We start from the raw sequence: 12,838 nt of genomic DNA on the forward strand, positions 1-12,838 counted from the left end.
TATACCTGTATTGACCTGTATTATTTGCGCAAATGAAGGCGCAAATGAAATGCCAATTTGCGCAAAAGCAAGCACCGTGAATGCCATTTACATAAAACAATTTATATCCGTTTTTCAAATATTTAAATTTTGTGTAATTGTAGAATCAGCCTAAAGTATGTTGCAAATGTTTTACAATTTACAGTACTACTTTTAATCAATTAATAATATAAATCTTTTATTAGTAATCAATACAACTCAAACAATTAGACTTGTACATTAAACCTGTAAAATGCCAAAATACTATTGAACATGGCATTCTTGTTCTAAAATTTTGAGATCATCATTACATGATTTAAGAAAGGCTTATAATATTATGTTACCATTAAACTTTAGTTATGATCTTTTCTTTATATTACAGGTTATTGCTTCTCATATATAAGTTGGGTACAGAGAACTAATTAAAGATGCAACATTTTTGAAGAAACAGTGAAAAGTAAAGAAATTTAAAAATTGTAAAGAATCTGGAGTTATATAATTTATTGACAAAAGACAGTTTTGATTACTCATAGTGACAAAAGACTGTTCTATTTTGTTTTGATAGAAGATAATTTATCCATTTATTAAAAATGCCAAATGTATATGTATTTTTTTGACACATAGCCTAAAAACTCCAAACAAAAGTCCAAGTCCGATCAATGTTTGAATAGGACATATAATTCGAAATCCATATCCAACTCGGGGTCCGATTCCAAATTGCATGCATATATATTTGGATTCAGCATGAGTTGAACTAATGTTTTGCAATACAATTATAAATCAGCGATGACTTTATGCTACAAATTTACTTTGTCTTACAAAACTGAATCAAAGTGGCTGGTAATATACAATGTAGCATTATACATGTACCTCCCAATATCTTGTCTGTTGTCAATGTTTGATTTTTTTCTGTCTAAATCGAAACAAAACGTTGTATGGGTTTAATGTTACTTTGCTGACTCTAATTTTTTCGTAATTCCTAACTTTACTTACGACCATTTCTGTAGCATATTTGTATTTCTGTGATGTATGCAAGCTCAAAATCAAATTCAAACATCCACCAAGCCGGCAGCGGGTTATCATCGTCATAACCAAATGTGTGGGTACAATATATAGTGTTTCCTTCTTGGAATCTATTTGATATAGGAGGCTGTATAGCGTTTATTGCATTTGAATTCACCCGCAATGTACCAGTTTGTGAAGCCTTTCCTTCTGGCGTAAGGTTCTCTATAAAAAGAAGCATTATTTTTTTTATCTGAATGACATCATAGTAGCGTATAATCTATAAAAAAAATGCGTACAGTATGCATAAGCTTTTAGGTTTTTCAATTGTTTTTGATAGCATGTTTGAAAAATATCTGGAACATTGTATGATGACGTTCAGATATTTTTAAGGGTTGTTTCTTTGCTACTAAATGATGCGTTCTAGAGTTTACTTTAATCAATTATAATAAATACTAGAACAAACCCGCAACATCGCTGATCCGTGAATGATTAAAGAACATGCGCCTAATTTTTAGCAATGATTTCAAGTATACATAGTGTCATGCTTATCATGATAAGTTGCATAGTTATCAAAATCTGTCCGTTTTAACCCGTCCTGTTTTTTTTACTTGTTTTTATATTAAGAATTTTTTTTTTTAATATGTTAAGGATGAGCGAATAAGGTGAAATAACAATATCTAAGCAGTTCCGGTTTTTATTTTAATTGAATCTCAACAGTTTCCATGAACTCTTCATTTTAACCCGTATTGAGAAAACTTTAAACGTAAATTTGGTCTGGTGTTTATTCCAATTAAAATTGAGCAAAATAAATTTCTGTTTTTGAAACGGGCATATAATGTCAAATACACTATACATGTTAGTTGATTATTGTTATTTCAGCGTGAATTACGATGCTAATGACATTCAGTTCGTTATAAAAAGTAATAATCAAGAAAGACTGGTGTCTTCGTCCTTTTTAAAAACTAATGCCCCTTCACATACAGTAAATATTTCACATACAATTTCAGTGCATACATGTATAAGATGTATAATGTATAAATCAAATTTCCATGATCCCTTGTTTTATCCTCACAAGCGTCAATAAAAGTATCACATCAAGTTTCCAAAATATTTTATAAAAACACCAGATAAAAAAGGAATGATGCTAAGAAACACCAAAAATATAATATTTATGACTCGTATTTTTACTGGAACGAGGTCTTTGGTTTTCTCGATTGAATCGTTTTAAATGTTGTTAATCCAAGTTCTATTATAGGTTATATGGGTTTTGCTCTTAGTGGATGAGCCTACGGTCAAGAATAGAGATGCTTATATCCACGTATTTTGCTCTGTTATAGTGTATATAGTAGTCTCATTTGCAGTCTCCATACTTTTATATTACGTCAAGCGATATGTTCCTTTGATGAAGACATCTTGACTAATGCATTGACGAATGTTAATACAACTGCATGTTAATCAAACTTGCTTTTTCTCGAATACCAATGTAAATTTCATTCTAGAGGTAGAGGGGGAGAGTTGAGGTCTTGTAAAACATGTTTAACCTTTTCGCATTTTCTTGCGCCTATCCCAAGTCAAGAGCCTCTGGCTTTTGCTAGTCTTGTTTGATTTTTAATTTTCGTTTCTTTTATATATTTCGGAGTTTAGTATGACATTTATTATCACTCAACTATAGTTCATACTTTTGTTTAGGGGCCAGCTGAAACAAGCCTCCAGGCGAGGGATATTCTTGCTGTATTGAAGACCCATTGGAAGCTTTCGGCTGTTTTCAGCTCTTTGGTCGGGTTGTTGTCTTTGACAAATTCCCCATTTCCATTCTTAATTTTATAGTTCGAATACTATTTAATTATGAACCAAGTATTGACGGTATATGTCTTCATCCAATATTAGTGTTGTTTTTTTAATTTATTTGAAAAAAAATATTTAAAAGTTCTTCGTTCAAAGGCACAAAACTCAGACATTAAGTTATGGAAAGTTTGGGCGCCCACGAACATGTTTTACCCCACCAAATTATGTATATATATAAATAAAAACTATTAAATAGTCCGTAGTCAGGAGCCTGTAATTTAGTGGTTGTCGTTTGCTACTGTATATCATATTTGTTATTTGTTTGTTGTTTTGTACATAAATAAGGCCGTTGTTTTTTTTCATTTGACATATTTTACACGGGCCTTTTTTAAGTATAGATTGCTATGCTATATTGCTCACTGTTGAAGGCCTTACTTGATAACATTGACGTTATTTTGGTCTCTGAGCGTTAATTGTCTCCTAGCAATTTGCAATCATATCACATTTCTCTTTTTTTTATTGAGTAAAATCTGCAATAATATCTCTTAACCTATAGTTACATGTTAGTTTGGTGCAACTGAAGAACAAATACAATTTTTGACATAACATTTTAAAAATAATCTAGAATGTAACAAGATAATAAATCAAACTTACTTTGGGCTGTAATTGTCAACAGAATAGTTGCGTGGATAATCAGAACGAACAACATATCAGAAGTGGTGACATCCACCAGGGGCAGTTAGAAATAATGTTATTATGCTAAAATAAAATGAGAATACATGTTGTTAATTGAATAATTACTCTTTGGAGTAATAAGAATAATATTATTTTGGGAATTGCTGAAAAGGGGAGGGAACATAAGATATAAAGATATATACATGTAATCAACCAAATTTAGTTTCCACAAAATTAAACCATCTCTCGGAATATAAAAAGCCGTGAATTGCTGTCTATTTGTTTTAGGTAGATATGTGGCTTAATAGACGTATAGGCCGCGATGAATAACAGATTGACATAAGTTGTTACATCATTAAAAGACAGAAGTAACTTTACAAAAAATGTATCCTCAGTCAAAAAATCATTTTTGTCGATATATATCCAATGACAATCAAGATAAAAGGATGTATGGATTTTCCATACCGGTTTTTTATTATTGCCCTTAATTTTTCTATATCCGTATTTTTTTTATTTTTTAATTTGGCAACATTTTTATTTTTGAGAATTTTTGGCGACATTTTATTTTTCCCGGGATGAACAAGGGTGAGGTGTTATTCACGCCCGGGTTTTTAATCAATCCGATTGCAGGATTTTTGCTGCATTATAAATATTAAGTAACTTTATCATGGCATTCATTATCAAAGTACCTATTATATAAGTTATCACAAGAAACATATTCGCTAGACATAGGTTCTCAAGAATAAAACTGCAATAACAGTAAAATGTGGCTAGAATTTTCCTTAAAAGCAAAGGGAAACTATTTTAGACTCTAAAACAGCACCATTAACAAACTGCTGCTTGCGGGTACAGCAGAAAATATCATGCTTTATATGTTCGAGGTAATATCGATGTTAATATGTAGATATAGGAAGATGTGGTGTGAGTGCCAATGAGACAACTCTCCATCCAAATAACAATTTAAAAAGTAAACCATTATAGGTTAAAATGCGGCCTTCAACACGGAGCCTTGGCTCACACCGAACAACAAGCTATAAAGGGCCCCAAAATTACTAGTGTAAAAACATTCGAACGGGAAAACCAACGGTCTAATCTATATAAACAAAACGAGAAACGAGAAACACGTATATATTACATAAACAAACGACAACTATTGTACATCAGATTCCTGACTTAGGACAGGTGCAAACATTTGCAGCGGGATTAAACGTTTTAATGGATCCAAACCTTCTCCCTTTTTCTGAAACAATAGCATAACATCACAACATAGAAAAACACACGATAAAATATCAATTGGCAGACTTAACTCAATGTGTCAATTTAACCTTTTAGAGAATTTATCTTTAAAAAAATAAAAAAGCTAAAGCAGTGAACTATAAGAGTATTTGCTTAAAGCACGGGTAATCTAATACCACCCTAGTTAGGGCTTATAGACAACACGCTGAAAGTCCAGCAGCAAATATCACATTGATTTTCAAGACGCTCGCATATTTTCAATGTGATAAAGAGATGACATGATTTGCACACGATTCGCACTTAAATGGCACTTTACTAGTAACTTTTTCGTGTATTGTTCCGTTAACTAAAATTATTTTTTATTAGCAGTTATTTCCCCTTATTTTCTTTCATGTCTTAACATATTTTGTTTTGTTATTTTACCTCCTATGCATGTTGTTTGAAATACATTTTTATTACTTATAAAGGAATTCGCAACCATCCTTTGTCATTCTTTTTTTTGAGACCAGACGTTAAATCTTTAAAATATAACTAAAGTTAGGTTCACACTGCCGATCAGACCAACTCGATGATCCCGATTGACCAAATTTTTCACGACCAAGCTCAAGCAAATTCTCGATCGGGCCTGTTTACGACTTCTTCCCGACCTCCATCCGACTGTACACGACCTTAACTCGACCAATCACGACTCCTTAATGACTCCATCATGATTCCATCTCTACAACAAAGAGACTAATTATTTGATAATTCAAATAAATTCACGATCTTAACACGATCTTTACTCGACTAGCTAGACCAAATAAATTATTCACGATCTCAGCCTAATCTCCACCAGACCAGATCGACATGATCGGATATGGGTCGTAGGGATAATCAGGAATTGGTTGGGTATACACACTTTTAGTATAAAAACGTCCGATTTTGGTAAACGTTGTGTGCCGTTTGTTATATAGTTTGTTAAACGTTACAGAAGTAGAGACAAATACACTCGCTGCAAATGCGTGTACAGTTTGTCGTTCGTTGTTTGTTAGTTTGTTAGTTCAAACGATGCATTTCTTTATAACTTTAACATTAAATCAATTATCTAAACGTGTTCTTGCTTGTTATAACTCAAAATATTGTCTTAAATTACTCGAAATTCCAATCCCCTCTAACCAAACGATGCATTTGTTTCTACTTATGAACGATGCACAATTGAGAACATATAATAAAATAAAAATGGTGAACGAATCGGAACATCATGACTCGGATGCCGATTCCGAGAACAACGAAGGGGTTGATGACGAGACATTTGTGACTTTGTTTCAAATGGAGCAATTTTTGCAGTTAAGGCTGATGACACTGGTTGTCCATATTATATTTTAAGGGCAAGCAAAGACCCAATAATTTTAAGAAAAACAGCTACCGACAAATGGGGTGCCTCGTATCATCAGGGAATTAAAGTTATACATGGTTACTACTAGTTCTTTAACACTATTGATAAACCCATTCAAATTGAAGTTATTAAAACGAATTCCGGCAACCGTTCCTGCACTTTCAGTTATTTACATTTGTTCAGAGATTGATATTGATGTTAATGGTCTAATCAATTTAAATGAGTCTCTTCATGACCGAGTTCTGCGGTGCTTAGACCACGAATAAAATGTATTTTTAAATGATGTTTCTTTTTTTTGTCGATCGCCATTATGGAAATTATCCTTTCAATCATTCAAATATTATTTAAACTTCAAACCTTCAACAATTAATATACTTAAACAATAACACGTACAAACAAAATCTATAATTTTTAAACTTTTTTGACGCACAGTAGACACAAAATAAAAAATAAATAAAAAAAGATTTAGATGCAAACGTTGACACAGGCTCCAATAACGTTTTCTCAACGATGAACGTTTTCTGACGTTACAAACGTAGCACCAATACTGTGCGTATAGTCATAGTTTGTCAAAGTTTATGCAAACTTGCATAAAATGTGCGTTTGCTAAACAGTTTCTTTTGTTACTGTTAGAAAGAAATTATCTTAAATAAGAAAATGTCTCATTTTTGTGTGAAATTCCATCAAAAAGTTTGAATAAAAAAAATATTTCTGGACAAACTGAAAATACAGACAGACAAAACAGAAAATAGCCCATACAACAGGTTAGATATAATCTTGTTGATCTTATTTATAAACCAACTTTGACGGTACCAACTTTCCTGCACCAGATGCGCATTTCGACAATACATGTCTCTTCAGGGATGCTCGTGGCCAAAATATTTGAAATCCACAGCTTATAAAAAGATAACACAGTCATCAGTAGTCTAACAATGAATATTATTGCACAAATACTTTAATGTTTGAAAAATCCACCAGTGCTAAAATTGCAAGATTTTCTTCCCTTCCGGAACATTTGAGATCATCCCAGGTTTTGTTGGGTCACGTGTTGCTCAGTTTTTAGTATTCTATGTAACATTCGTATGTGGACTGCTGTTTGTCTTCTCGTCGGTTACCATTTTTCGCTATGGCTGTGTCTGTTTGTTTTCGGCCTTTGAGTTTGATTGTTCCATTGGTGTCTTTTGCTTCTCTTTTGAAATGTTACCTCTCATTGCAAAAGTTATGAGAATTAGCCAGATCTGCACACACTTTTAGAGAATCGTGTAGCAGTCATGTGTTCTCGTGTATGGCCGAGAAGAGATCGAGGAGTGGTCGGATGTGCTCGCGAAGGGACCGGGTATTGGTCGAGTTGGTCTGGGATAAAATAACATCTAAAGGTATATAGGGAAACAATTTCTGAGACGAGTGCCTGTGTAGAGAGTACCTTATTGTATACTGTGGATTCATTTATTTTCGCTGATTAAGGAAAACTTGGGTTTTCGTGGATATCTAATTTCGTTGCTTTGGCGAAGTCAGCACAGAATTATATAGGAAACTTGTCATTCGCTGAACATTTAATTTCGTCGTTCACCTTTACCAAAAAAATCCACGAAAATTAGTATCCAACGAATAATGATGAATCCACAGTATCTTGAATACGATTTTTCCCGTAACCAGCCTTAATTTTAGTTTACAGACTAGAGACAGAGAAGAATTTAGGTTAAATTTATGAAAACTTCTGAAAGATTGCAAGGCGTTATATGTATTTTAAAGGTATTACTTGGTTATATCCATCAACGTAAATAGCATATCATCAATAATTAACCCTTGAGTAAACAATTACCTTAACTGCCTAGCCGATTATAATGTTTCGTCCAGTAAAGTATAATATTACTGTATATTTTATTAAAGAAATCATTATATATATATACATATATATATAGCTACAAGGGTAAAGACATAAATAGGAAATTATATACAAAACAAGAATGTGTCCATAGTACACGGATGCCCCACTCGCACTATCATTTTCTATGTTCAGTGGACCGTGAAATTGGGGTCAAAATTATAATTTGGAATTATAATTAGAAAGATCATTTCATAGGGAACATGTGAATAAAGTTTCAAGTTGATGTAACTTTAACTTCATCAAAAACTACCTTGACCAAAAACTTTAACCTGAACTTCGCACTATCATTTTCTATGTTCAGTGGACCATGAAATTGGGGTCAAAACTATAATTTGACATTGAAATTAAAAAGATCATATCATGGGGAACATGTGTACTACGTGTCAAGTTGATTGGACTTCAACTTCTTCAAAAACTATCTTGACCAAAAACTTTAACATGAGGCGAACGGACGCACAGACGAGCGGACGAACGGAGGCACAGACCAGAAAACATAATGCCCCTTTACTATCGTAGGTGGGGCATAAAAATCAATAGCTAGGATTAGGAAGTAAAATATTGAGTAATCAGAGCTTAATATTAGAATATGAAGATATTCATTATAATTATTTTATCATTCTATTTCGACTACATGCATGATAATTAATTATAATAATGTTTTACAACATGTATGCACTTTGTCGTGAATAAAATTGAGAATGCAAATGGGGAATGTGTCAAAGAGACAACAACCCGACCATAGAAAAAACAACAGCAGAAGGTCACCAACAGGTCTTCAATGTAGCGAGAAAAACCCGCACCCGGAGGCGTCCTTCAGCTGGCCTCTAAACAAATATATACTGGTTCAGTGATAATGAACGCCATACTAATTTCCAAATTGTACACAAGAAACTAAAATTAGAATAATACAAGACTAACAAAGGCCAGAGGCTCCTGACTTGGGACAGGCGCAAAAAAATGCGACAGGGTTAAACATGTTTGTGAGATCTCAACCCTCCCCCTATACATCTAGCCAATGTATAAAAAGTAAACGCAAAACAATACGCACATTAAAATTCAGTTCAAGAGAAGTCCGAGTCTGATGTCAGAAGATGTAACCAAAAAAAAAAAAAACAAAATGACAATAATACACAAAGAACAACAGACTACTAGCAGTTAACTGACATGCCAGCTCCAGACTTCAACTAAACTGACTGAAAGATTATGATTTCATCATATGAATATCAGGCACAATCATTCCCATTAGGGGTTTAGTATCATACAATCATAACATATATGAGAGGAACATAACCCGTGTCATGCCAACAACTGTTTTTCTTTGAATCAATATTAACGCCAAAATATGCAATCTTTGATGACCTGACAACAGTATCGTAACTATATCCCTTCTTAATAAGTCTATTCAAAGGTTTTGTTAGTTTCTGAGGTGACTACTGACACCTTTGTGCTTTATAAAGCATAAAAAATTGGATATGAAATGCCTGAACGTATAAGAAGTCTGCAAGTGGAGCTTTTTTTACGAATGATGTTCTTATACCGATGATAAAATTTTGTACTTTTTTTTACTAGTTTGTGATATCGAAAACCCTGGTGTAATAATTTTTCTGTAAAACATAAATTTCTCTCGTTAAAATCTAAAACATTGTTACATACACGAGCTAATCGTACAAGTTGGGATATATAAACACCGTAAGAAGGTGACAAGGGAAAGTCACCATCTAAAAACGGATAATTAACGATAGGAAATGAAAAATCATCTCTTTTATCATAAATTTTAGTATTAAGCTTTTTTAGTGATATAGATATCAAGATCGAGGAAAGGACAGTGGTCATTGTTAATATTAGCTTTATTGAAAGTGAGTTCAACAGGATAAATTTCTTTAGTATACATACTGAAGTCGTCATTATTGAGAGCCAAAATATCATCCAAATATCTAAAAGTATTATTAAATTTGTTTATCAGATGTTGTTTCGATCCCAGCTCCTTTTATTTACCAGAGGTGATCTGAACCGGATCATCCCTACCAGATCACCCAAGCTTGAGTTTCTTTGTTTTGCGTGTTTTCCTTTGTTCTGTTACATTTTGGCGGGAATGCATAATCCACAATAAAACTACGAATTATTTATTGAGAAAAGACACCCTTTCTGGGCTGAGCCTTTAATATATCAACCCACGACACATACCCATAGAACAGGACAACTGGATACCTGTCAGTAATTTAACATATTTAAAGGAAGCAGATATTTTCATAAGTAGGGGCGAGAAGGCAGACCTTTGATCAGTGGTATTTTAACCCTTTTCTTGAATAAGGCAAGTTGTCAGACTGGTTGTTCATTAGGATTTTTACCCATTTCATAATTGGGCCAAGTTTGTAAACAAGAGTAAGGCAATTTTTTAGAAAGTGCCGAAAAATAGTTTCATATGTAAGGGGATCATAAAGGGTATATATTATATAGTAATACATTAAGTATATAATAATGGTTGTGTGGCGTTCTAAAGTAGATTGTAATAATCGTAAATGATACATGTATTTCGTCGTATATGCAATAGCTGGGATGTAAAATAGTTATCCAACTCGGACTTGATGCGTCAGTGTTAGATCACCCTCTGGCATCCGACAATCGGGGTGATCTTACACTGACACACCGCGTCCTCGTGGGATAACTACTACTGAAAAATGTTCGAAGACTTATCACAATTAACGTTTGCTACGTTCAGATGTAACTACTACCTAGGGCAATCATTTGATAGCATTAAAATCCCATTTTACATAGTATTTCTAGAGAAATAGAGCTAAGCCTTTGTTTAAATCAACTTCTGAGTACACCTTCATTGATTTTCTTTCAAGTTTAAATGTTTATTGTATTGTGAAACTAACTTTTAGAAACATGTAAAAGGAGTAGCCCCAGTAAAACCCCTTTTTGGTCCCGAAGCAGTTTTACAAAAATGTTAAAATGTAAACTTTCAGCTATTTATTAGAAAGTAGAATACTTCTGCAACAGAAATATGTATTGTGGTTGTCAATACAATGCACATCTATCGGGGAATAGCATCATTAAGTCATTCAAATTACTAATATCTTCACATTTAAGCTAATTTTTAGACGGGTTTCGTCTCAATTAGTAGAGATTGGTCATTTACAGGCGTATCAACCGTATATACCAATTTGGTTCTACGAGAGCACAAGTTCATACACCTACAAACTGATTTTACTTTATTCGCTCATCTCATGCCTGTAAACTGTTCCAACTATACCTGGTTCCAACTACCCGGAATATCTTTAAAAGTCGGGTTACATATTCTACAAAAACTCGATATTTCCTAATTGTTTTGTAAATTTCTTCATTAGAAATTAATCAGTCGCCCAATTGCATTATTGAAACTACATAAAATCAAAGCTCGGGATCACATATTGTTTTTTGGTAAATCTGCAGATACGTCAATTCGTCTTTAAATGACCGACCTCTAATGGTAGTGCCCGCATTTTTGTTCAGTAATAATATTCAAATATATAATTATGTTGTATTTGATGATAATACAAAACATTTAAAAAGGTTGAGGATGAACAAGAATGCGACTTTTTTTCAATTTTGACCAAAAAAAACCCACAAGAAGCGTTAGATTGTATGGCATATTTAATAGATTTTTCATTTTTTTTTTATATAGCTTGGAATCGAGCGTCTATAATGACTTAATCAGTTCCCTTTTTTTTTACATAAACTAAGTGAAAAGAATGAAGAGGTGTTTAAAAAGTGTAATAGATCTTTCATCAGATGTAACTGAAATTTTAGGCCAAAATTCGCCCTTACCGGACCTACTCCTTTTGTCACATGTACAATGTATACTTGAAAGATATTGTTAAAATTATCATTCTGTTAATTGCAGTTGACCATTAGTTTTAGCAATAAATACAAAACGAAAGATGTGAAGATATGACTGGCAATGGAACAACTCTTAACAAAAGACCAAATGATACAAAATTAACAACAATAGGTCGTAGTACGGTCCTCAACCATGAGCAAAGCCCATACAGCTTAGTCAGCTTTTGAAGGCCTGAAAATATTAATTGTAAAACAATTAAAAATAAAACAACTAACGACCTCCCTTTTGAATAAAAAATGAACGAAAAACAAATATGTAAATTAGCAATAAACGATAACTACCAAATAACAGACTCCTGACTTGGAACAGGCACATACATACAGAATGTTTGGGGATTACACATGTTAACGAGATCCCAAACCTCCCAAAAACTGGGACAGTGGTGCAACAGTATAACATAAGAACGAACAATAAAAATCAGTTGAAAAAGAAGTACATCTTACATAAAAAAAAGAGTGGACAAGGACGTGAACTTACATACATCTCAACAGCAAAAAGACAGTAAGTACAGATCTGAGAGTAATCACAGACACTGATAGTTAGTTCAACTAATAAAAAAATCATGCATGTACAAAATGTAACTAAGGCTTAAGCCATTCCGGACGTTTAAGAAACCAACAACCAATCAATAATTAAAACTCATACATGTACGTACTACTCAAACCTACGTGCTGTTCTATATGTTAATAGATCTCTTAAAATGTAGATTTAACGGATTTCAAGTCCTCGATAAACCAAATGAATTGATGTGTAATTTGCTAATATCTAAATTAAAATTATACATGAAATTTACGTTACTACTAAGTAAGCATATTAATAACATCTTTCGTAAATGTAAACAGATATTAAGATATAATTATAATACTTTCTAACGGACGTACCTTGCATCCCAAATACCGTCCCAGTAATTAACAATATCAACTAGGAAGTATATTTGTTCGTTATCCGGGTGACTGGAAATATCAAATTAAAT

General features: G+C 33.0%; 1 protein-coding gene across 1 annotated transcript in view; it reads right to left on the reverse strand.

The window, feature by feature from the left end:
- The window catches only part of LOC134683584 (platelet endothelial aggregation receptor 1-like), a 37,552-nt gene extending 24,714 nt beyond the window's left edge, over positions 1-12,838 (reverse strand). Inside the window, exons 1-3 of the mRNA XM_063542925.1 lie at positions 12,747-12,838; positions 3,463-3,567; positions 1,012-1,245 (exon numbers count right to left, since the gene is read on the reverse strand). Coding sequence (XP_063398995.1) covers positions 1,012-1,245; positions 3,463-3,517 — 289 coding nt within the window. The 5' untranslated portion in view covers positions 3,518-3,567; positions 12,747-12,838. The remainder of the gene's footprint in view (positions 1-1,011; positions 1,246-3,462; positions 3,568-12,746) is intronic.

This window comes from Mytilus trossulus, chromosome 1 (genome assembly GCF_036588685.1).
Source record: "Mytilus trossulus isolate FHL-02 chromosome 1, PNRI_Mtr1.1.1.hap1, whole genome shotgun sequence".
In the NCBI taxonomy this organism is placed as follows: Eukaryota; Metazoa; Mollusca; class Bivalvia; order Mytilida; family Mytilidae; genus Mytilus; species Mytilus trossulus.